Source organism: Carex rostrata, chromosome 7 (genome assembly GCF_964058835.1).
Source record: "Carex rostrata chromosome 7, lpCarRost1.2, whole genome shotgun sequence".
NCBI classification, from domain to species: Eukaryota; Viridiplantae; Streptophyta; class Magnoliopsida; order Poales; family Cyperaceae; genus Carex; species Carex rostrata.
The window spans coordinates 1,405,819-1,432,097 of NC_135924.1; the positions used below are offsets into that span (position 1 = coordinate 1,405,819).

At 36.7% G+C, this 26,279-nt stretch overlaps 1 protein-coding gene across 6 annotated transcripts; it reads left to right on the forward strand.

Annotated features, from left to right (window-relative positions):
• Positions 1-5,666: 5,666 nt before the first annotated feature.
• Positions 5,667-25,136, forward strand: PIE1 (SNF2 domain-containing protein / helicase domain-containing protein). Of its 6 annotated transcripts, none has more exons than XM_078304867.1 (23): positions 5,667-5,772; positions 13,545-13,669; positions 13,781-13,861; positions 14,256-14,363; positions 14,563-14,643; positions 14,769-14,857; positions 15,396-15,499; positions 15,590-15,712; positions 15,804-15,890; positions 15,982-16,068; positions 16,159-16,220; positions 16,300-16,438; positions 17,002-17,076; positions 17,633-17,820; positions 18,246-18,284; positions 18,429-18,497; positions 18,795-18,857; positions 19,150-22,213; positions 22,500-22,564; positions 22,667-22,743; positions 22,851-23,637; positions 23,832-24,331; positions 24,412-25,136. In XM_078304867.1, exons 2-23 carry the CDS (start codon positions 13,610-13,612, stop codon positions 24,824-24,826), a joined length of 6,363 nt encoding a protein of 2,120 aa, XP_078160993.1. In that variant the 5' UTR covers positions 5,667-5,772; positions 13,545-13,609; the 3' UTR covers positions 24,827-25,136. The 6 variants fall into 6 exon arrangements, with proteins under 6 accessions (XP_078160993.1, XP_078160991.1, XP_078160994.1 ...); XM_078304865.1 differs by lacking the exon at positions 5,667-5,772 and adding an exon at positions 13,024-13,162; XM_078304868.1 differs by lacking the exon at positions 5,667-5,772 and adding an exon at positions 13,024-13,162 and having other exon boundaries at positions 15,626-15,712.
• The last annotated feature ends 1,143 nt before the right edge of the window (positions 25,137-26,279 follow it).

The window sequence follows — 26,279 nt, forward strand, 5'->3', positions numbered from 1 at the left end:
ATATATATGATTCCAATCTCAAACATATGATATCTCCATATTATATCTAAATTACAGCCCTGATTTACACTGAAACCTGTGCTTTAAAGCCTATAAATGTGGACTTTTTACTTATATTTCGATGAAATGTGGTACTGCTATGCTTTGTTTGGTATTTTGCAGGAAAAAGGACGAAAAACTGGATCTGACTACTTTTCATACGGCCCGTATGACATTTTGTACGGCCCGTACAGGATCTACCCAACTACACATAAGGTTCCACAACAGAGGCACAAAGTCTCCAAGACAAAGCACAGGCATACGGGGTCCCCTACGGCCCGTACGGGGTCCCATACGGCCCGTACGGGGTCCCATACGACCCGTACGGGGTCCCCTACGGCCCGTAGGGCGCTAATTCGGAAAATCCAGCTGGAATCTGAAATGAGCATAATTTAAGGAGGCCGAAAAGGAAGCCTTTTGGGGCGCGATCTGGAGCATTAATTGAGATATTTCCTCACCAAAAAAGGGGAGATTGACAACTGGAACTTGGACAAGCTTTCTTGGAGCAAAAGACAAGAGGAGGAGAAGAAGAAGAGAAGTGAAAAACGCGAGTTTGCAACGGATCTTCGGATTTCTCCACTGTTTTGTCATGAACTCTTTTATTTTCTGTTATTTGTGTTATCTTATGAACATGAGTAGCTAATTTACTTTGTTTCTAGGGTTAAGATGTAGTTTCTAGTTTGGTTTTGTTTGCATGCTACTTGGATTTTGTGTTGAATGCTTTGTTTTTACTTTGTTGAGTAGTATTTTGATTGCTTTATTTGTGCTTGCTTGAATTGATTAGTCATCCCGTTAGATGAATGCGCACATCTAAGTGTTAGAAGCCAAGTCTATGACATTTAATCCAACCGAATAAAGTATATGAAGTAGGGTTAAACCAAGGAGTACCCGAAAGGTGAAACTTTCCTTGAGGCGAAAGTCCTTGGATACTTTTAGTAAACCAACAAGTAACTTAGATAAATTAGGCCAAAATGCGAAAGTTGAGGTTTAACGTATCTAAGAGGGAAGTATTTGAGTCCGGTAATCGGGTACTAGGCCAAAATGCGAAAGTTGAGGTTAGGTATCTAGATCTGGTCGATAGAAACCCTAAACATTAGTATCAACACAGAAAACAGTAGCTGCAGCATTAACTCGGGGTCCCCTACGTGCCGTATGGATTCCCATATGGGTCATATGCCTCGGGGCTGAACAGAAATGAAATCTGAACCCTGGAAACGCCTTTTTATCATTTGAAAACAACTTTAATTCTTTTTATTGTCTTTTAAACTTGTCATAAATCAGTAGAATTGTTAGGATTAAATCAAACCAATTTTTCTCACTTCTAGAATCTCAAGTAGTTTTAAGACGAGTCCGGTCATTTTCTTCCGTCCCTGTGGATCGATACCTGAGCATACTCATCGATAGGATAGTGCACTTGTTATCTGATTTGACAGAGTATAACAAAGGTTTAAAAGGTATAGCTTGCTATACTGAAACTTTGTAGCATATATTCTGTGCGAACAAGTTTTTGGCGCCGTTGCCGGGGACGGCAACGAAAATTCTAGACTTTTTCTTATTTTCGCTTGATTCTAGATTTTAATTTTAATTTTTCTTTTTTCATCTTTGCAGGAACATACTGGAAGAGCCATGGCCCAAGAACCACTACCATCTCAGAAGCAAGGGGCAAATTTCCAACACATTCGTTCCAGCACCATCACATCTGTCACCTCTCCGTACGGCCCGTACAAGATTCATACGGACCGTACAAGTCGACAACAGAGGCCAGACAGACCCAGAATAAGACGCCATGGATCTGATGTATAACATGGCGACAAACCAACAGTGGTTTGGCTGCGACAGTTCTCGAGCTGGAGGAGGCGGTCGATCCAAAGTTGATCAGATCACAACTCTATTTGCTAAAGCTGCCAAGCTGAAGGAGGCCATGCAAGAGGCTTTAGCTAAAATGAGCGTGAAGGCAGTCAGAAACCCTCAACCACAGCCATGTGTCATGTGTGGGGATTGGAGGCACTCTTACGAGTATTGCCCACTGGCGGAATGGGATGAGGAACCCGAACAGGTCAACTATCTCGGCAACTACAATCGCAATTTCTACAACAATGCACCATTCGACACTTCAAACGACCGCCCATTCCAATCCGATCCACCCGAGCCGTACATTGATCCCGCGGTGAGTAATTTCATGCATGAGCAGGGAAAAATGAACCAAATGATCTTCGAGCAATTGCAGGCTCTCAATGCCCAACTGGCTGATTCAGTTGCTCAGAACAGAAGGAATGAACAAATGGGTCATCAAGCTGCCTCTGCACAACCACCTCCTGGAAGACTGCCCAGTCAACCAGAAATGAACCCCAGAGGAGAGGTAAAATCCATAACCTTGCTGAGTGGGACAAACTATGAAGGACCCTCCATGCCTGGTACGGGCCGTACCAAATCTGTACGGGTCGTACCAAACCCTGACCATGCAGAACCAGCTCAACCAGTAACCTCATCTGACTCCACACCACCTTGCACAAACCGTACTAACCCAACACAGGTCGTGCCAAAGCCATCTGAAGAGATCCATAACCGTGCAGATCCAACGCGGTTAGTAGTGAATGTTGAAGATTCTTCTGACACGGGCCGTACCAACCCAGCACAGGCCGTACAGAGAGAGCCTAAGAACCAGAGAAGGAAGGGGGACACTTTGCTTATGCTAGACCTTTTAAAAGAGGCTGAGAATCAGAGAAGGATGGGGGCCAAGAAACCACCTGGCACGCCCAGTGGGACACAGTACCAAGGACCAGCCATACCTGTCGAGCCAGAAGCCAACCATACGGTCCGTATGAATCCCATACGGCCCGTATCGACCTCCCCTGAGATTCCCGAGCAGTCAGAACCTGATCCGATTGAAGTTGTGAATGAGAAGACAGACCATACGGTCCGTACCAATCCCGTACGGCCCGTACAAAATGAAGCTGACAGACAGAAAAAGAAGGTGACCAAGAAACCACCACCCTACCAGCCACCTGTTCCTTTCCCTCAGAGGCTAGCTGAACCAGAAACATGCTGTGCAGTCAACGTGGAGGATCGATTGGCTAAGGGACAACTCCGTGAGGGATACGGGAGCTCAGTTAAAAATTACTCTGATTATTTATCTGAGTTGCAGGATGAAACAAGCGAGTTTGAGACGATCTGCACGGCAGACATGACGCCTATCTGTCTGGAAGAATTGCCATACGGACCGTACCCAGATCATACGGACCGTACACCAAAGGAATCCCAAACAGAGAAGCTGGAGATTGAGAAGGAACCAAAAGCTCAGGCTGGAGCTGAGGCATACGGTCCGCACAATATTCATACGGACCGTACAACCAGCCAGGCAGAGCAGATCACTCCCGAATTAAAGCCTCTCCCAGCTAACTTCAGGTATGAGTTTCTAGACCCAAATAAATCTTGTCCTGTGATCTTGAATGCAGATCTCAGCCCTGATCGGACTGCCACGCTCTTGGGGAAATTGAAAGCTCACATAAGCGCGATCGGGTGCTCAATCAAGGACTTGAAAGATATGGGGTGGATTTTTCTTTTGCAAGTGTTTGACAACACGACACTTTGCTCAGATCCGCCCCCGAATCGCACTGCTAGACTCTTGGAGGATTTGAAAACTCAGCAAACTGTGATCGGGAACTTAATCGAGGAGCTGATGGGCACAAACCCAGCCACATGCATGCACAGGACCTTACCAGCGGATGATCACAGGCACACGGACAGTGCAGACCAGCATACGAGCCGTGCACAACCAACCTGGTCTATGCTTTCTCTCCCTTGGCGCGTTAAAAAGGAAAGAATGGTGTATCCTTTCAACACATTTGACACGACGCTCCACCAAAAACCACCCGACCCACCTCCCACCAATCAGTGAGGCGCCCCTGCCTCTTCCCTCACTCCATGTCTGGTTAGTTTCCATATTTTCTTCTATTTTATTTTTCTTGTGTGAACTCAAGCATTGAGGACAATGCTTCATTCAAGCTTGGGGGGGTGGAATAGAAGAAAACTGTATCTGCATTTAGGGCATGTTTATTTTTCAAAAATTTGTATTTTTCAGTGATAAATTTGCGTTATTGCTTGAATTAGGGACTTTTGTGAAAAGTTTTGGTTGTGTTTGGGATGACCTTGAGAATTTACAACTAACCTCATAATTGATCAAAGAACTAATTAGGAAGGGATGTTTTGAGAACTTGAAAATATGAAAACTTGAATTGTATCGAAAAGTCATTTTGAAACTGAACTCTGCCTTTTAAAATAGAGAATTGAGGATTTTAAATAATAGAAAGGTTGGGATATCCATTGGTATGAAAGAATACCTTGGATGTGTGTATTCATGATATATGCAAATGAAATAAATGAAAAGATGGAGAAAATAAGAGTACTGGCAATAATAACCTACTGGGCGCCTTTGAGCTCGTCTCCCAAAGAAAAAAAAAGAGTACTGGCACAATCCGACGGGATGCCTTTGAGCTCGAAAAGTTTCAAAAATATTTGCAGTTATCAACACATGAAATCCGCGACTTTCTAACCTAAGCTTGTTTCAAGCTTGGGGGGGCGAAAAAGGAAAAATCACCACAAACGAGGGCATAATTTCAATGTAAGAATGAAAGATTGATCAATTCAAGTAATTAGTTTTTTGCAAATATTAAAGCATCTCAAAATATGAAGTTTGATTAATCAATTAGTGGGGTGAATCAAAATTCATCAAGGAAAAATCCAAATTGTATCCAAAAAGATTCTCATGGTTCTTGATAAGAGCAGTTCATGTAAATTTTCACATTTAGGAATTTATTTGCATTTAGGTAATCCAAAGACCAACCCTATACCCATGTTGGGATTTTTGCTTGAGGACAAGCAAAGTTCAAGCTTGGGGGAACATATAGTCAAGCCATCCATATATAATTTCCTTTGTTTTTCTTTCTTGCATAAATTAAATATTTTCTTGGAAATCTAAAATATGTTACTAAAATCAAGTAAATCTGTAAATATCAATACAAATTCATGTTTATCCAAATTTATATACATTAAATTATAGATGTTAGTGTGCAACTAGATACAATAAAACCATATTAAAAATCTATAACCAAAGTTTAGAAAATACATTTTCAAAGCATTTGAAGAATTAATAAATATGCTAGATATATTATTAAATTGAACAAAAAAAACAGTATTTGATTTGTGGAGTTATTAATTGGAGGTATCCATGCACTTGAGAGAATGGAGACAACAAAACAATAGATAAATAAAAAGAAGTCCAAGGGTATGCTTCAAGTAAGTGTTAGTGAAACCTTTTTTCTTGTGATTATATTTCTCTTACAATATTAATTTAATTTGTTCATAAAAAGAATAGAGTCATCATTTCATACATTTCTTTTTCTTTCTTTTTTTGGAGTAAAACCAGGCAGTGACTGTCAGGTGTCCATTCTTCCACATTTCATACATAACAACAGGGTTTCTTCTCGTACATTCACAACCGTCAGATCAGCATCCAACGATTCACATCTCGACCAATCTATCGACTGGAGAGGATACAAACGAAGCTCTAGCTTTAATTCTCTCTAGAGCAAAACTCATCTCCTTTCTTCTTCTTCTTCGCGATTTCACGAAAAGAGAGAAAACGAAAACCCTAACCCTAGAGCAAAAATCGAAGAGACGAAGCAAATAGCTTCTCTAAAGGCGGTAACTAGCACCTCAGTGCGACTTCCTTAGGTATATACGCTTGCTGCTTCCATATTTTAGATCTCCTTTTGAGGAATCTTTTTTTCTTAAGCGTTTTTTGGGGTTTTTGTTTGCTGAGATTTGAGATCTGTTCATTGAAGCTCTGGCTTCCCATTTCCTTCAATTCGGAGCTGTAACCTCTTTTTTTGTGCTTAAATGTCTGAAGATGTCTCCATTGGTGCCAAATGGAGAGTCCATTAAACGTCTTTTAAGTCAATTTTTGATGGATAGATGGAAGGAAATGGAATTTGTACAACACTATTTTTGGTATTTTGGAGTTTTGGATGGGCTATTATTAGCATTTTTGGTGAATGAGAACTTTTCAGAAATTAATAGATTGGTGGTGGATTTAAGAAAAATGATTTATTGCTTCTAAGCTAAATTATTGTCAGAGCAGAATGCAATTAAAAAATATGATATATTTCAATATTTGTCCAATTTCATTAAATTTTACATTGTCTAATTAGGTGACAATAGAGGCTTTTGATTCTGCTCCCCAACAAACAAACATAGAACACCGGACTGTCCAATCCGAGCTCTAAAGTGCACCACGTTTTGGAGACACTGTTCTTCACCTATTTGCTACTAACAGACACAACGAGCTCGCTTTAAAGGTATTTGAAAGAGATATGTCCCTGTTGAAAGCACATAACAAAATGTTAGAGACACCCTTGTACTATGCTGTGACCGTACTCTAGCATGCACCCAATTCTCTGACGGAATGTTTCCAGTTCATGTAGCCGCATCCCTGGGTTACTATGATCTGCTACAGCATTTCTTCAGTGAGTACCCTGATTATGCTGAGTTGCTGGATTCTCGTGGAAGAAATATTTTTCATTTTGCTGTAGAACAAGGGTGTCTCTAACAGCTTGTTCTTTGCTTTCAACAAGGACATATCTCTTTTAAAAACTTTCAAAGCGAGCTCGTTGTGCCTCTTAGTAACAAGTAGGTGAAGAACAGTGTCTCTAAAACACGTTGCACTTTGGAGCTCGAATTGGACAGTCTGGTGTTCCGTGTTTATTTGTTGAGGAGCAGAATCATAGGCGTCTATTGTCACCTGATTAGAAGTCTCTCCTTTCTCCACTCTCCTCCAGTGATAAACTCTAACCAGGTGCCTCCGCCTCGTGGAAGTACTCGCTCTCTCTCACGCCAATTATCACCGACGTTTCCTCACTTCATGTTCTGACTCTTGCCGACAGGTTTTTCTCTCTCTCTGCTCTCACTTTTTTCAATTGTATTTAGTTATTTTTTTTTAGAGGGACAAAAAATAAGAACAATTAGTCTATCATAAAACTTTGTTTTCAGAGTTTAAAGATCATAGAAAAGAACAATAAAACAATGTTTCATTATCTTAGTCTAATATCCCATATCTCAATTCTTTCAACTTTTTTTTTTTTTCCTTTCCAAAGTTCCTTTGTTAGTTGGTTTATTAGATGGTAGGTACATCCAATTTCTATCATTTTGGTCCATAAACTAGTAAATTAAGGTATAACTAGCAGTTTGCATGAGTTGTTGTAACTATTGTTTTAAGATATAAAGTTTGATTCAAGAATTTTGTTTCTTTATAACTATGATGGTTTCCAATTTAAGGACCAAATTTTAGTTTGATAAAATCACTTGGTCCATGGATACAGCTTTCTGCAAGGTGCATGTTTCTTTAATATTATTTTCTAGTTTGTTAAACTAAATTTATAGCATGATAAACATTTAATGGTATTGTATTATATAACTGAAATAAGTTCACAGTATATGCATTTTCCAGAGTTTTATCTTTTGTCAATCTCACAAATTTTCTATGCTTTTGTAGAGGAGGTTGTGAACATGATTGTGGAGGCTCGAGGGTAAAGCATTTGGGAGAGCCAAGTCCTCTGACGATGGAAGTCGGTGAGGACAGGAGGCATAATGGATAACAAATCTTATGTTGTATGTTTTGTACTAATTTCAGTTTTGTTGTATGTGTTGTATCAATAATTTTTTGTAGACATCAAATGATTTTAAATGTCCAGTTGCTTGTGTTGTAAACCATCCATTGTTTATTATTATTTTTCCATATATTCCTTTTGCTCTCTTCACTGTTTTATTGAATTTTCATGGATTTTAGTTTATTTGTTGTGTTCTGTATGCATGTTTATGATTTTATATATATATATTTTTTATTTATCTTCAATTATATGCCTCAAGTTTGACTAGAGTTGACTTTTCATTGGTATTTGGGCAAACCGAAATTGATCCATTCATTTAAATTATTCTATGAATCCAAAAATGAAATTTTTTTATGCGCATGTTTATCTATGTATGATTTAAATATCCTATAAGTGTCATGCATTTATCCAAATAGAAAACATGCTTTTATATTTTTGTTGTATTTTGCTGGTTTGTAACTGTAATGGTACCAGATTTTATTTCCTTTGCTTTTATTTGTTTTCAGGTATACAATAGGCCTGGTTTGAGGTTGGTACATTGGTACAGATTTCTTATACAGGATTTTAGGCCTGGTTTGAATTTTTTACCTTGGAATAGGGTTTAATTAGGGTCTATGACAGGAAATCTAAGGAAAGAGATCAAAATCAAAGATTCGTAAGACTTGATATTGTCAGAGGCTTTTAGTGTAAATTAACACAGCAACAATTAACTTAAAGCAAGCAAAAATAAGAAACAATCTAAATATCAGAATGTACCACATAAGTTCATCAAAAATTCATATTTCTACAATGGGCAACATATCTAGAAGCTAAATTTAATTTGAAGAAAAAATTAAATTACACACATATATTGAACTTAAATAACAAGCAAGTAAATATAATAGATAAATATTAATTGTAAGCAAGCAAAGCAAATACACACACTGAAAAGTTACAAAATTAATCCAAACATAAAGACCAACCTGATAAATATTAATCCAAAACTAGCCCTACAATTCGTAACAATTTCACTCAAAAAATGAAATATCAAAATATCAGAAGTGCATGAGATCAAAATATCAGAAGCTTAGTTATTTTGGGTGTCAGATTGCTATTTTTTTTTTTGTTCAGGTTTTAGGCTTTAATTAATTTTAGATTTATTTGCGTCTTGGTCAGGTGACTATTGAAGAATTGATTTTGGTTTGGACCAGATTTAGGTTATGGTTAGCAGTTTTCAAGCTACTTCAGATTCCAGTAGTGTAATTTCAGACAATTTTTAATTAAAACTGCATAATTCAAATCAAAATTACTAAGCTAAATCACGACTATTCTTCTTTTCCTATTATTTTTTTCTTTCTGAAATTACAAATTTTAATTCGTTGATCTAGGATGCCGTAATGGTTAATTATGTTGTTCTTTTTGACCTGTTCTTAGACAGGTGTAACTTTATATCTGATAGCCACTATCAGGTTTTAAAAAAAAAATCGTTGATCTAGGAAAGTAGGAGGGAGAGAGAGAGAGAGAGAGAGAGAGAGAGAGAGAGAGTGAGAGAGGGGCTAACCAAAGGCTCAGATTTTGAATTGTATCATTGTCCAAATATCGATGCAAATCCAAAGGTTCAGATTTTGAATTGTATCATTGTCCGAATATCGATGCAAATCCAAAGATTCAAATTTTTAATTACACTTCGGACAGTAATACGTGTCATGCCATAGACTCACTCATTAATAAATATGCTAGCTATATTATTAAATTGAACAAAAAAAATATATATTTGATTTGTGGTGTTATTAATTGGAGGTATCCATGCACTTGAGAGAATGGAGACAACAAAACAATAGATAAATAAAAAGAAGTCCAAGGGTATGCTTCAAGTAAGTGTTAGTGAAACCTTTTTCCTTGAGACTATATTTCTCTTACAATATTAATTTAATTTGTTCATCAAAAGAATAGAGCCATCATTTCATACATTTCATTTTTCTTTTTCTTTTTTTGAGTAAAACCGGGCAGTGACTGCCAGGTGTCCATTATGAAAAAGTATCTTTTTTTTTTAATTTGAATTGATGTATTTATTTAATTTGCAAATGTATTATTAATCGTGCAATTTGTTTGTCCTAATTTAAATTTAAAGACAATATAGTAAGATATTTTTTAAAATATTTGGATATATTCTATGGTGGCTGTGAACATGCATTTTTAATTTTTTTTATTAAAGTTGAAGTCAAGTTATCTAATTGGGTTAATATTCACAAATGAATTTTTGTTAGACTACGAACTTGCAACGTTTCAAAGGAAGAGCATGAACGGATTTTAATTTTATTTTAATTCGTATCCCCTCAGGTTACCTGACTGAGTAGAATTGAATCCGACGGTCCGAAAATGAATTGGCACGCATCTCAAAGCACAAATAATCCTGCCCCTCTGTCATTCTGACCGACTGAGAGTAAATCTGAGCCGTCCGTTTCAATTGTCTTGAGTCAGGTACCTGGGAGGATACAAATCCATATTTTGGGTTTTTTTGGACCTTATTTGGGCCTGAATCTTAACAATGTTTATCATTTAGAATTCCATGATTTACAACGGTGTTTCTTTCCCTTTTTGCATTGAGTGATGAAATTAATCGGAAACAGAAATATAATATTGTTAGAGCATTTATGTTCATAAAATTAAATTGTTTTTTGAATTTATAAATTGAAAAAGAAAATCTCATACATCTAGGGCTGAAAACGGAGCGGATAATGTTAATACCATATCCATATCCACTTTTCAATAAGCGAATACGGATAGTAATAAGATGTCAAAATGTAAAATTAAATTCATCTTAAACGAATATGGATACGGAGCGGATAATTCACGAATACAAATGCAAAATGAATACTTGTCAAATAATTGACTTGTATGAACTTTAAGATATAAATACTAATTAAAAAGTTAATAAAATGAAGAAAAACAAATTAGAAAAATAAAAAAATGGAGGTGTCCTTGGCATGAAAATGGAGAAGAGTATAAAGAATAGAAACAGTTAATTTGTGATCGGACGGTCTTATTCTTTTTTTAGTTAATGCAGAGGAGGATACAAATTCATGTCGCTGCCAACAGGGGCGGATTTCGGATGTCCTTTTTTTCAATGAAAATGAAAGGAATTTAGACCTATGATATTTTCAACTCTTTACCTGTTCTCTTATCTCAAAGATAATTGGAATTGATTTCTATATATAGAGTGTTCTACTTTATATACAATTTTCCTAGTGGGACTAATCCTATCCCAACGGATCCGGACAAGAACTAAATATTTTGGAGTTAAAAATGTTGGAGGTCACAAAACTAATCGCCATGTCAAACAATTAAAGATTAATTAAATATTTCATTCAACCATCCTATTAGTGGGATAGATGTTTAAATGTTTATATGTTTTAGATGTTGATGTGTTCATGATTTCTTATTTTTTATTCGTTTATCAATATTTTCTTAATTTATTTAATTATAAAAATATCTATATTTTATAAAATAATATAATTAATAAGTAATGTTATGTTATGTTATCATTTAATCAATTTTATTTAATTACAATATTAATAATTTTATTTAATTAAATTTAATTACATTAATAATAATTTTGTTAAAAAAGTATAATATTAAACATTTTAGAAATAAAAATATGATTTCCCATCCTTAATCTCACAATACAACCGAACACCCATTTAGTATATTTCCATATTTAAATCCGTACATATCCATACTCATAGGTTCTCACTTTTTCAAAAGTGGGTTCCCATCACTGTCAAATCCTATCTTGTATAATCCCGTGAAAAACGAACATGTTTTTAGTATATTGGAAAGGTGGCTAAGCCATCCCTATGATTTTAAAATTTTAGTTATATTTATTGAAATTTAATTAAATTTTATTTTTTCAGAACTTTTTATAGTCCAGCCCCCCTCAATAATAATCAAATGTTTACTTGTAATTTAGTGATTAGAGTTTTATCTTGTAGATGAGAGATCTTGAGTTTAAATCCCACTTGTCACTTTTATGCAATTTAATTTTCAGCCCCCTCTATTAAAGTTTTATAGTTCCGCCCCTGACTACTAGCTAGAGGCTAGAGCCAAGCTTTAATGCTGCTCCAAAGATGCTTATCATTGATGCCCGGATTGATCCTAATTATTATCCCACTATAGATAGAGAAAGGGAAGAAACTAGTATATATATTGTGCTTCCGCTTATAAATTAGCAAATAACGGTCTTGGGGAATGACTAGTTGACTGCAGAACTGTTAAGATTTGTTCCAGATATATTCGAATATCCGCTCCGTTTAGCACCCTGCAAAAATTATCCGAATTCGTATCTGGATCTATTCTGCTTATTAAATATATATCCGGATCAATATATGAAAATAATCCGCACCGTTTAATTTGAATTCAAAGCGGATATCCGCCAGATAATCCGTTATCCGGCTCCGTTTACACCCCTTTGATACATCCCATAAATTAATTTTTGAGACGAATTAGCAAAAATAAATTAATATTTGACAAGTGATATTGTCATAAAAGATTTTAAATTGAAATGAATTAGATGCTCTAAGTAGGGTGTTCATCGGTCACGGTTTAATTTGTTTTAAACTGAATCACGAGAGTTTGAATTAAAGGTTTGGAAGTTATGGCTAAATGGATCGGTTCGATTCATCTTTAAAACCGATTTTATTGTTTGACTCGGTTCGGTTTAGAATTATTAAAACCTGTTAGACTACACTTACCAAAAATTTAACTCATTCTTCGTTCGAATCAAACATTTAAAAAAATTCAAAAAATATGACATTATATATATTGTTTAGTTCAGTTTAAAACCTGTTAGATCGAATCATAAATTCATTTTTAAAAAATTCAAAAAAATTAACAAAAAGATATTTACTTTTATGATTAATCTTTTTATTTTTATTTTGGTTCAACCAAACAAAGTTCAGTTTGTACGGTTCAGTTTTAATTCGGTTTATAAGTTTATTTTAATCAATTTAATTATATTTTAAAAAAATTAATAAAACTTTGATTTAATTTGTTTTTTTTTTCGGTTTCAATGGTACGGAACGGATAAATATCTCTTATAAGAGAAAAAAATTCAACTTAAAATAGAAAGAAAAGAGAAGGAAGAATCTTGTACTTGCAGGGGAAATCTTAAGAAAGAAACTTTTGTGGGCCCACAAACTTCTCCAGTACAAAACAACAACAGGGTTTCTTCTCGTACATTCACAACCGTCAGATCAGCATCCAACGATTCACAACTCTACCAATCTATCAACTGGAGAGGATACAAACGAAGCTCTTGCTTTAATTCTCTCTAGAGCAAAACTCATCATCTCCTTTCTTCTTCTTCGCGATTTCACGAAAAGAGAGAAAACGAAAACCCTAACCCTAGAGCAAAAATCCAAGATACGAAGCAAATAGCTTCTCTAAAGGTGGTAACTAGCACCTCAGTGCGACTTCCTTAGGTATATACGCTTGCTGCTTCCATATTTTAGATCTCCTTTTGAGGAATCTTTTTTTCTTAAGCGTTTTTTGGGGTTTTTGTTTGCTGAGATTTGAGATCTGTTCATTGAAGCTCTGGCTTCCCATTTCCTTCAATTTGGAGCTGTAACCTCTTTTTTGTGTTTTATTTGTCTGAAGATGTCTCCATTGGTGCCAAATGGAGAGTCCATTAAACCTCTTTTAAGTCAAGTTTTGATGAATTGATAGAAGGGAATGGAATTTGTACTGGTTTAGGACTTGGGATCTTACTAGGGTTTAAAAACAATTAGAAAGAAACCAATTTTATTTGATGTCATACTACTATGTAAGAGCTGAATTTGATTTGATTGTCATACTACTATATAGGATTATTTATTGCTTTAGCAATAAAATACATGGTGAGAGAGGAGCTTTGAAAAAAGGGAATAAAAATGGCCTCCAAAGGCCCCCGATCGAGGTTAGATCATGATTCAAGGGCTAAACGTCAGAAGGTTTGTTATTATATTTGCTTTTGATTCTCATACTTTGCCTCTGATAAACCTATACACATATAGTATATAATAACATACTAATGTGATATAAATTGTGTATTGAATATGTAGCCACTTGACACACCGAAGGAGCCGCCTCGACCAAAGGCTCATTGGGACCATGTACTGGAAGAAATGGTTTGGCTTTCAAAGGTAAACATCTCCTTTCATATTTTTTTCTTTTCTAATATGACACTTAGTATCACTCTTTTCAAATAATTGCTTGCTAATACTTGCTATGATATATAACCTAGTATCAGAGCTTACATATACAATTGATGCTGTCTGTTTTGACTAAACCAAGAATGTACTTATTAGATGCACATGTACACGGGTATTAAATGGACCAGCTGAAAAGAACCTGCCAGGCATAGGGATATGAGGTTATTTTGGTGAAACAAAATATTATAGGTTTATTTGTTGCTTGAGAGGAAAATGCATGATATTTATTTTCTTACATCCTCATATATGTTTTGTGAAGGGAGGGTGAAACTTTCTGCATTTTGTTTTTTGAATGATATAGATTTTATATGTTATGGCTTTATAGGACTTTGAGGCCGAGAGAAAATGGAAAATGTCTCTGGCCAAAAGGGTTGCTCTTAGGGCAACTAAGAGTTTTTCTGGCCAAGCAACAAAGGGAGAGAAGAAATTAAAGGTATGACAATTCTATTTTATTTTTGGAAAAGCAGCTTAAATTGAATTGCCATATCTCCAAAATTTTACCCCAATTTCAGAAGGGTTTTAAACAAAAAATGAAATAACAAAAAGGAGCATTGGAAGGTGGCTAATAAAGACCCAGCACAACTCTAGGAAAATACCAGTAACATAGCTAAAATATAATATTACTTCTGTAGGAAGAGGAGCAGCGCCTGAGAAAAGTTGCTTTAAATATCTCTAAAGATGTGAAGAAGTTCTGGACCAAGATAGAGAAGCTGGCAAGTCCTTTTTGCATACTTGATAATATGTTTTTAAAATGTTTAGTTGCAATTTACTTTTAAAAAAAAAATTGTTGATAACGAGGAAAATTTTATCATATTTTCTACTAATACTTCTTCAACAGGTTATATACAAGTACCAACTGGAAGCAGAGGAAAGGAAGAAGAAAGCAATGGACAAGCAACTTAATTTCCTTCTTGACCAGACGGAGAGGTACTTGTGTTGATTTTTCCTTTAATAATTTTACAAATCTCCATAGTATCTATCGGCATGAAATGCTACTGATATTTGTTTTATTGGACCTTTTATTTGACCATTTGAAACCATATCCTGGGATCTTTTGAGAAGAACACTTGAATTTACATACTTGTAATCAGCATTATGTCTTTCTGTTCTTCTTATTTTCTTTTCTTTGTTTTTTAGCAAATAATGTCCAACTGTTATTTTTCTGAATAATGCCTATCCTTTCCTTTTGTAATTAACCAACTGAAAAATATATAGCGAGCATCGATTATTTTATTGCACAGCTCTGGGCATTAGTGGCAAAATCTAAAAAATGTATAGTTGTTGAAGTTGGAAACAATTTAGGGTCCTAGTATCTCATCATAGCATTTTTATGGCATTTGTAATAAGGACCTTTGTTTGTGGTGAAATATTTGCAAAATACCCTTTGTTGAAGTAATGCACAGATGAAATTTCTGAGAGTATAATAATATGCTTTTCATTACTCTTTCATGGGGTTTAATGTCAGGTATTCGACAATGCTAGCTGAAAATCTTGTGTCAAATCAACCTTCCTCTTCAAATCAAGAAGAACCGAAAGCGAAGCACGATATGGAGATTGCTAATGATCGTTGTTAGTATCCTTTAACCCTCCTTTTCCTATTTGTACTTGGTGTTGTTTATATGTTCCATTGATTAGATGTATGCCTTCTGCTACTTGCAGCGTTGGAGCTAGATACTAACAATGCTACAATGCTAGCTGAAAATCTTGTGTCAAATCAACCTTCCTCTTCCAATCAAGAAGAAGAGAAAGGAAAGCATGAAATGGAGATTGCTAATGATCTTTGTTAGTATCCTTTAACCCTTCTTTTCCTATTTGTACTTAGTGGTGTTTATATGTTTCATTAATTAGATATATGTTTTTTGCTACATGCCAGCTGAAAATCTTGTGTCAAATCAACCTTCCTCTTCCAATCAAGAAGAAGAGAAAGCAAAGCATGATATGGAGATTGCTAATGATCATTGTTAGTATCCTTTAACCTTTCTTTTCGTATTTGTACTTAGTGGTGTTTATATGTTTCATAAATTAGATGTATGCTTTTTGCTACATGCTAGCTGAAAATCTTGTGTCAAATCAACCTTCCTCTTCCAATCAAGAAGAAGAGAAAGCGAAGCATGATATGAAGATTGCTAATGATCGTTGTTAGTTTCCTTTAACCCTCCTTTTCCTATTTGTACTTACTGGGGTTTATATGTTTCATTGATAGATGTAATGCTTTTTGCTACATGCAGATTTGGAGCTAGATAACTTCGATAGTGATGATGAATATGAAAACCAGTCTGATGATGAAATCGTAAGCTTTACCAAACTCTGTACTTTGCTTTGAAGATTTTATTAATTTTATGTTAAAAATTGAAAAATGCAAATGGCAGGAAGACGACGAAAGAACAATAGATGAAGATGAAGCTAAAATTACAGAGGCAGAGAGGAGAGAAGAGCTGGCTGCTTTAGAGGCCGAAGCTGATTTACCTCTTGAGGAAATACTCAAGGCCTACAAAAGGACTACTAGATGTGAGTCTCATCTTGATCGTTTTTTTTTTCTGTTCTTTTCTCTGGCCAATTTTTCTTCAGGAAATTTAACTTTCATCCTTGCACCGATAAATTCTTTAACATTCTGCTTTATTTTTTTCTTTTCTCGTTCTATTTGTTCTTTTTTTGTTGGGTAGAGAAGAACCAAAGGTCATCTCCTGAACAAGGGTCAATTTCATTTGTATTCATATGATCATGCATACCCTTTCTTGTATATAAATTATAAGCTTAAGGAGGAATTTCTTGTGTAACCTAAATTCAATATATCACATATGTTACTGTTCTACGAACCACTAAATTATTACAGGTGCACCTCATTAACTAATAGTAGAGTGTCAGTGCCTTTATATTTTCTTGTCAGTCAACCTCTTGCTGTTTGTTGTTGCACATCAATATTGGTGAGATAATTTGGTGCTTTGTAGGGTATTTACTACAGTCGAGGTTGTTGAGAATTGTATCTGATATATTGAGTTCTTGAAATCCCCCCTTTAATATAAATGTACACTAAATTATTACAAGATAGTAATAAGATTAAACATTCACAGCAAGCAGGGAGAGCAGTCAGGTTTTGAGTAGTGACACTGATGAGCCGCCTTTTAAGAAGCATAAGACCATTAATGGTGAGATGTTTTTAAGATTTCAGTTCAAGGTTTTTTTTGCATTACACAATACATATCTATTGCTTTAAACCAAATCTGTTCATAAATAGGTTTTGATTAGAATCTGAACAACTTCAAATTCTTTTGGCCTAATTTGTATTAGTTTAATATGAGCTTAGAGAAGCAAATTAAATTATTTGTCTTAGGTGTCAATATTTAGCTGAATATATTATCTTTCCAGAGAAAAAAAATATGGTGTTATTTGCAAGAAGTTCAAATAAATATTTGGTGTATATAAATTGACTGGTGTCATTGCAAATGAATTAACTTATCAGGTGTTATTTCAAAAGTTCTATGTTGTTGCTCCTGATAAGGGGTTTTCTAAATACTTTGCCATTGGAACCTGCGGAACCAGATGCGTCTGGTACTGGCAAATACTTAGTACTGTCCAAATTTGAACATGCAGTTACAATTGTCGGTTGTATTGTATCTGTTGATGGTACACAAACAAACCGACTGGTACGTTGTTTTGGTATTTTGAAATCGAATGATTGTGGTTCTTATAGTGGCTTTTCAGATCATCGATTGAAGCTAGAAAATGGTGCTGTACATACTGTTGAGATGAAACCACTCAAGGATGTTTACTTGGATACTCAGAAATTTCCCGAGGACAACCATTGCAAGTTTGACTTTTCAAAGGACGATGATTTGACTTTTCAAATCTTGCAGGGTGAAATAGATGGTGATTCTTGCATTGATCAACAGGTAATGAAAATCGTAATTCAAGTCTAATTTTTTTCAGCTTTTATTTTGACAAATAATTCTCATATTGGATTTATCACTTTTTCTGGTGTCTGGTAGTGCTAGTATTGTAGAATATACTGGGCCAAAATATGTTAGTAATGGTTCTTTTTTTTTGTTTCATTTGTTACTAGTTCAGCAGTCAACACTTTGTGGTTCTCAAATTACAATTGAGGGTAAATGTCCAATTATTGGTTAATTAGAAATCTAGGTCAGAATTTGTGCTTAATTTGAGAACGGTTACTTTGGATTCTTATTCTGGGTCTGCTTTCTAAACTTGTTGCAAAATATACAGCTCTATATGTACCAGCTGTATATTGCCCTAGATTGAATGAGGTTCTTGTAGTGATTAAATCTCTTGATTAAAATGTATTCTGAATTTTTTTCAGGAAGACACAGATTACGAAGACAGTGACGAAGATGGAAAGGTATAGTTTCAAGCTTAATTAATTGTTGTTGTCTGCATTGGATTGGTCAGTGAGACCAAGATGGGTTGGACCATCTTATAATTACTTGTTTTCAAGTAATGTTTTTTACAAAAGTACATATTTATGTTATTATAATATTGCCAGGATGATGAAGCAACATTATCTGAAGAAGAAGAGTTGGCAAAGAATGAAAATGTGAACCCTTCAAATGAGGTAAAGCATTTGTTTGTCTGTCCTTCATAGACATTACACATTTACATTTTATGATTACCATAGTGAAGTTCTTTTTAAACCTAAGTTGAACCAAGTACACTATGATTCTATGAAGCTGTCAGTCTGATTACCATACCAGTCTGGGTACCCATGACCCAAAAAATTAAAAGAAACTATTTCCTTTGGTTGGCTTTTTCGGTGCATAGTCGATTTGATTGAGGCTTAAATTATGTTCTGAGCCGGATGAATAAAGCTGAAACAGCTAATGAAGTGTATTGATGTTGCTCCTTGAAACAGATAAATTTGCTTCAGAAAGAGAGTGAAATGTCTATTGAAGAACTCCTTGCAAGGTATAAAAAGGTATGGATAGATTTTGTGCTTCCCAAGTTTCCCATACCTGTTATGCTAAATTTCTCTGACCTTTTGAAAGAATGAATAGCCTGCAATCTTATTTTTTTATTAGTGATAGAGTTTTGAGACAGCAAATACTATCTATTATAGAAAACTTTATATTTTGGTTGGCTCTAAAAAAGGTTGCAGTCCAGTCATATGGAATTCATGAAAAACATGCTAACCCCTAAACTCTAATCCAAAAGGTAATTCCATTAGCATATTATCAAGTTACTGTATGTAATTTCATTTTTATATCTAGGATGGCTATGCAGATGCTGCCTCTCCGGAATCTGACTACGTCTCAGCCTCAGCATCTACACCTCCAGATGATAGCATCAATCCTGAAACAGATGGTGTGAATTCATTTCAAGAAGAAAAGCAGCTCAAGCCCTCAACTTCTGAAGAGAGGAGAGAGACAAAGGAGGAAATAGAAGGGGAAAATGAAAATGAAAATATAATAGAGGATGCAGCTGCGGCCGCCAGGTCAGCACAACCAACTGGCAACACCTTCTCAACCACTAAAGTTCGTACGAAATTTCCATTCCTTCTGAAGTTTCCGTTGCGTGAGTACCAGCACATCGGCCTCGACTGGCTGGTGACTATGTATGAAAAGAGGTTAAATGGTATACTAGCTGATGAGATGGGGCTTGGGAAGACTATCATGACCATAGCCTTGCTGGCCCACCTAGCTTGCGAGAAAGGTGTATGGGGCCCACATTTGATAGTTGTACCAACTAGTGTAATGCTCAACTGGGAGACTGAATTTCTCAAGTGGTGTCCTGCTTTTAAAATTTTGACATATTTCGGCAGTGCAAAGGAGAGGAAGCAGAAGCGGCAGGGCTGGATGAAACCAAATTATTTCCATGTGTGCATCACCACATACCGGCTTGTCATACAAGATTCAAAGATTTTCAAAAGAAAAAAATGGAAGTACCTCATTTTAGATGAGGCACATTTGATAAAGAATTGGAAATCTCAGAGATGGCAAACCCTATTAAACTTCAACTCGAAAAGGCGAATTTTACTAACAGGCACACCGCTGCAAAATGACTTGATGGAACTGTGGTCGCTAATGCATTTCTTAATGCCACATGTATTTCAGTCTCACCAAGAGTTCAAAGACTGGTTTTCCAACCCAATTTCAGGCATGGTTGATGGTCAAGAGAAAGTCAACAAGGAGGTCATTGACCGGTTGCATAATGTGTTGCGGCCTTTTATTCTTAGGCGTTTGAAAAGAGATGTTGAAAAACAACTCCCAAAAAAACAGGAGCATGTAATATATTGTAGACTCTCAAGACGGCAGAGGAACTTGTATGAGGATTTCATTGCCAGTTCAGAGACTCAGGCCACGCTGGCAAGTTCTAACTTTTTTGGTATGATAAGTGTTATCATGCAATTGCGAAAGGTGTGTAATCACCCTGATTTGTTTGAGGGACGACCTATTATAAGCTCATTCGACATGGCTGGTATTGAGTTGAATATATGCTCTGATGTGTGTACTGCCTTGTCGGCGGGACCATTTTCAAGGGTTGATTTTGAGGGATTGAATCTTGTTTTTACACAAAACGAGTTTAATATGACCTCTTGGGAGGCTGATTTGGTAAGCTCTATTGCTTCATCCCCGAGTTATATAGCACTTGATCAGAAGAAGGGCAGGTCACAACAGGCAGCTGGGATTTTTGAAGAGTTACAGAGAAAGATCTGGGAGGAGAGGGAAAGGGAGTCGAAAGAAAGGGAAGAAGCTGTTGCATGGTGGAATCGTCTACAGTGCCAAAAGAAACCTGTTTATGGTACCAACCTTAGAAAAATTGTTGCGGTGAAACACCCAGTTTTTGACATTTCTGAGAAGATGAACAACCCTTTGTGCTATTTAGACTATCCTTCTAAACTATCTGAAATAGTTCTTGCACCCATTGAGAGGTTCAAGAAAATGGTTGATGTGGTGGAGGCATTTATGTTTGCCATCCCCGCCTCACGGGCGCCGCCACCTGTCAGTTGGTGTACGAAATGGAGGTCTCCAGTGTTCTTTGAGCCATCTTACACAGAAGAATGCACTCGTGCTTTCTCTCCTTTGCTCTCCCCGTTGAGACCTGCGATTGTTCGGCGTCAGGTTTACTTCCCTGACAGACGCCTGGTACAATTTGACTGTGGTAAATTGCAAGAACTCTCTGTTTTACTGAGGCGGTTGAGATCAGGAGGTCACCGAGCCCTAATTTTTACACAAATGACTAAGATGCTGGATGTATTGGAAGAGTTCATAAACTTGTATGGTTACACGTACTTGCGGCTTGATGGGTCAACCCCACCTGAAGAGAGACAAACACTAATGCAACGGTTCAACACAAACCCTAAAATTTTCCTCTTCATTCTATCCACTCGTAGTGGTGGGGTAGGGATTAATCTAGTTGGGGCCGATACAGTCATCTTTTATGACAGTGACTGGAACCCGGCCATGGACCAACAAGCTCAGGACAGGTGTCACCGAATTGGCCAGACACGTGAGGTGCACATTTACCGGCTGATAAGTGAGAGCACCATAGAGGAGAATATTCTTAAGAAGGCCAACCAGAAACGCGCTTTAGATGACCTAGTCATACAAAGCGGCAGTTACAACACTGAGTTCTTCAAAAAACTTGATCCAATGGAGCTCATCTCAGGTCATCACACAATCAAGGATTCATCCACCAAGCCAACTGCAAATTCAAGTAAATCAAATTTGAATTTGAGTTCAGATCTCTCAAATGCTGATGTGGAGGCCGCACTGAAACATGCAGAGGATGAGGCGGATTACATGGCACTGAAGAAGGTCGAACAGGAGGACGACCTGGATAACCAGGAATTTACAGAAGATGCCATTGGGAGATCAGAGCCGTTGGATGAAGATGATGTGGTAAATGATGAAGACCCAAGGCCAGAGGAAAGGAATAACAACAGAGCGATGATGACTGAGGATAGTGCAGCTGCTCTATCCGTAGCAGCTGTAGGTGCAGCAGCAGGGGACAAGTTAAATGACGAGAATGCCCTTAGCTTGGTGGGAGGAGGCGATGAAGAGATGGATATGTTGGCGGACGTGAAACAGATGGCAGCGGCAGCAGCTGCAGCTGGGCAGGAGAGCTGGTCCTTTGAGAACCAGTTGAGACCGATTGATCGATATGCAATGCGCTTCTTGGATTTGTGGGACCCAATAGCAATAGTGGATAAAGCTCGTGTGGAAGAGACTGCTGAGGCATTAGAAGAAGAGTGGGAATTGGAGAGGATTGAGAGGATGAAGGACGAATTGGAGGCAGAGATTGACGAGGATCAGGAGCCCCTGCTATATGAAAGTAAGTGTAGAATCAGTTCCTGATACCCCACTAATAAGCCTGATTTTGATGGGTTTCAGATTGGTTCAAACGAAATATTTGGTACCATTGTTACAAAAATGATACATGATAGACATAATTTCTTTAGTTATGTTGTACCACTTGTGCTATGTACTGGTAGCATGCATGCCCACATACACCTTAAGCATCAAGTTTCACAGAAAGATAGTTGTTAGCCTAAAAGGTCATGTCCATGTGAAATGTGATTTCAAGGAAATTGATTGTTCGTAAATTTGTCTAATTTTAGGATGGGATGCTGAGTGTGCCACAGAAGCATATCGTCAACATGTTGAGGCCTTGACACAGCAAAAGGTTTGCAATTTATCAGCTCCAGAGATGGAATTTAATTTTCAAAGTTCTCTGTTTAATTTTTCTAGATGGTTGTTTTACTAAATGAGCTTAATGTTTTTGCAGTTATTGGAAGAAATGGAATATGAGGCTCAACTAGCTAGGGAGAAAGAGGAACTCGAAAAAAACTTAAATGACCCTAGGTAAAGCTTTTGTTATTTACTTTGCAATATGAAACTAACAGATGCAAATTGGTATTGGTACAAGATTTACAAGTGTTCTTATTATGAAGTAATTTAATACTGTTTAGGGAGGCGACAACCTTAGAAAAGAAACCCAAGTCGAAAAAGAAGGCAAAGAAGGCAAAGAAATTCAAATCTCTCAAGAAGGAAAAACTTGTATCCAAACCAGAAACTTATTGTTCTGAGACTGAACCGGAGCCTGACGATTATGTTGACTACAACACCACCTCACCTGAGACGATATCCTCTGAGTCACCACCCTTTCCCCCTCCCATTAAAAAACGTAAGCTGCCTATTTCATCCTTTGATGAAGATAGGAATCAAACTTTGAAGAAACCCAAGAAAGGTTTGAGTTTGCCACTGCCACTGCCACCTAAGAAGTTGACAATATCTGAAATAAAGGAAGGGAAGAAGAAAGTAGAAACTGGCAAAAAGGAGTCCAACCAAAAATCTAGTGTGAAGGCCAAGATGAGATGTGGTGGGTATGGGTTGACCATCTCATCACATACACCAGTGAAACGGGTCATGGTGGTGAAACCTGAGAAGCTGAAGAAGAAGGTCGGTAACTCTTGGTCGAACAAGGACTTCATACCAGATGCATGGTCTCATCGAGAGGATGCAGTATTGTGTGCCACTGTGCATGAGTATGGGCCCCACTGGGACCTTGTCAGTGACATGGTGCGTAGTGAGTTAGGTTTAGGAGGTTATCGAGGGAGGTCACGCCACCCAGTTCACTGCTGTGAAAGGTTCAGAGAACTTTTCTTTAAGCATGTTATGTCAACTGCAGAGAGAGACAATAATACCGAGAAAGCTTCCTCTTCTGGTGCTGGAAAGGCCGTCTTGAAAGTAACTGAGGTAACTGTAGCATTGTATTCATATTCGCTGAAAAGGAAACACAGTATTTTTAATTTTCAATAGATATATTTTTTTTTAATGCATAATAAGCATGTTAAATCCATATTATATCAGAAAGTTTTCAATTAACCCTTAATGAGCAATTAAGCTTCTAGTTGACCCTAATTTCCTCTATTTTGAATTTCTTGTGATAGGATCAAATACGGTTATTGCTGAACATCACGAGTGATCTAGCCGACACTGAGCTACTTCTCCAACGGCACTTCATGGCTGTGCTTTCCTCTGTCTGGAGATCCAAATGTCGCCTTCAACCCCCACTCCGGGAATCTTCTCGTGACTGCACAACACGGCCCATATCTGATATCCAGACCCCACAGAGTCGCAAATGGAACTACAGCCTTGTTAGCATGGCCCTTGCCTCTGCAACAAACTCAGATGTTGCATTGAGTAATAACAACACTACTACTAGTAGTAGTAATAATTACTCCTCTAGCATGACAAATTCAGAAAGAATGGATTTGATTCTGGCATTTCCGAATGCTGGTGATGAGGTGGTGGAGACAGGTTTCCCAACGGCTGTAAATGTCTCTGTACATGGCAACAATGATACTGACCTGCCATATCAGCATGATACAGGGACAACTGTCAGTCCCTCTGCTTTACTGGACCAGTCTATCACTGAAAATAGGTTCAGGTACAAGTTACTTGTTAATTAAAATAACTATCATCCATCTATACTTGTGGTGTCTAACAGTTGCTTATGCTGTATTGTAGGATGGCCTCACGAGCTTGCTTTGAAGGGGAGGGGCCACTGTGGGCCACATCGTCAGCCTTTCCCCTATATGATGCAAGCCGGTATAAACCTGGAACAAAACACTATCTTTGGGGAAAGCACAAGTCACCTTTTGTAGACTCGGTTCGACCTTCTAAATTGAAATCTAATAAGAACAACAGCTCAGATCCTAATGACGGAATTTACCCTTATCTGTTAGGCAAATCTATTATCCCCTCACCTGAACAAACAACATTCAGAGATTTTTTAGATGTAGAGTATGATAGGCCCTTTACAGATTTTACATCTGACGATACTGAGTGCTCACTGCAAGTGACACATCACGAGTACGATCCAAATTTTACAGCAGGATTAGAGGAGCTAGAGTCTATTTCTGATTTTACCGACATAGGATGATAGAAAGTGGATTTCTTAGTTTCTAGTTTTTTTTTTTTGCGGGGGGGACGTTTCACTTTTTCGAGCCCAAAGCAGGCTAGTTAGCAATTTGCAGATATGCTATGTGGGCTCAGGCTTAACCTGGTCGAGAGATACGGAGCCAAGTAATGTCTATCCAAGGGGTGATTCGGTTAAATTTATATACTAATTAATGTATGTGCATATTGAGTAGTTTAGGGTCTCTCTGATGTAATTGTTGGTTTTTTTTAACTTTTTATGTTGTCTTGTATCATGATATGGGGATAAAAAGAAACAGTTATGTTAGAGAAAGCAACTCCGGCAATTTTGTTTGACTCTCTAGATTTATCAAGGCAACCAAGCTGCATCAAATTTGTTTACTGAAAAGATGCAAAGTTTTGCACAAAAATGCCGATATTTCTTCAAACTGATGCTTTATTTCTTCAAACTGTTAGATATAATTAATTGTATATGTTGTAAATATAATTTACAACGTAAGTAGGTACTTTCAACAAGTATGCATCATTTTCAACTTGCATTTCATATTCTTTCTCCAAATATAAACACTTGTTTTTATGAATACTTTCTTGGGTTGAATTTGATAAATCTTAGTTTGCAACTAACATATTATTTATAAATCTGTTGAAATCTGCAAAATTAGACCTAAGATAAGCTGAAGTTGTTAAGAGTTTTCAGATGTCAGATTTGCCCCTAAAAGATGAAACTAAGCAGCAACAAAAAATAAATGAATATATATATATATATATAGAGAGAGAGAGAGAGAGAGAGAGAGATTGGCTAATATCAAAACGTTTGTTCCTGGACTCAGGAACAAACGGTTCGGTTCTCCGATTTGCAAAGTCCAAACGACTGATCCGAACCGTTAGATATTTAATCCATATTGAAATGTGCTTGGAGATCAAATTTTACATTTTTTGAAATTTTTTTGCTATTTATTAAGATGGTTTGAAATCGCTGTTTTCCAGTGGTGCAGAATTTTAATAAAAACAGCGATTTTCAAACCATCTTAATAAATAGCAAAAAAATTCCAAAAAATGTAAAATTTGGTCTCCAAGCACATTTCAATGTGGATTAAACATCTAACGGTTCGGATCGGTCGTTTGGACTTTGAAAATCGGAGAACCACTTGGTTGCACGGGTGGGGTTGGTGCAAACATTTTGATATTAGCCTATCTCTCTCTCTCTCTCTCTATATATATATATATATATAGAGGGAGAGAGACAGAGAGATGAGCTACAGTGAGTCATGGAGTAAAACGAGTTTATATTTCACGCCATATTTTCATTTTGAAAGTCCAAATGGCCGATCCGAACCGTTAAATGTGATTTACATATTAAAATGTGCTTGGAGGCCAAATTTTACATTTTTTTTTAATCTTTTTACTATTTATTAAGCAATTTTGAAAAATATTGTTTTGCTGTGAACAGTTAAAAA

Bases quoted from the DNA above. Each gene is read 5' to 3' on its own strand.
- PIE1 (XM_078304867.1), top strand. From the start codon at position 13,610: ATGGCCTCCAAAGGCCCCCGATCGAGGTTAGATCATGATTCAAGGGCT. The intron at 16,439-17,001 runs GTGAGTCTCATC...AAACATTCACAG, and splicing joins CTACAAAAGGACTACTAGAT to CAAGCAGGGAGAGCAGTCAG. The intron at 22,744-22,850 runs GTAAAGCTTTTG...AATACTGTTTAG, and splicing joins AAAAACTTAAATGACCCTAG to GGAGGCGACAACCTTAGAAA.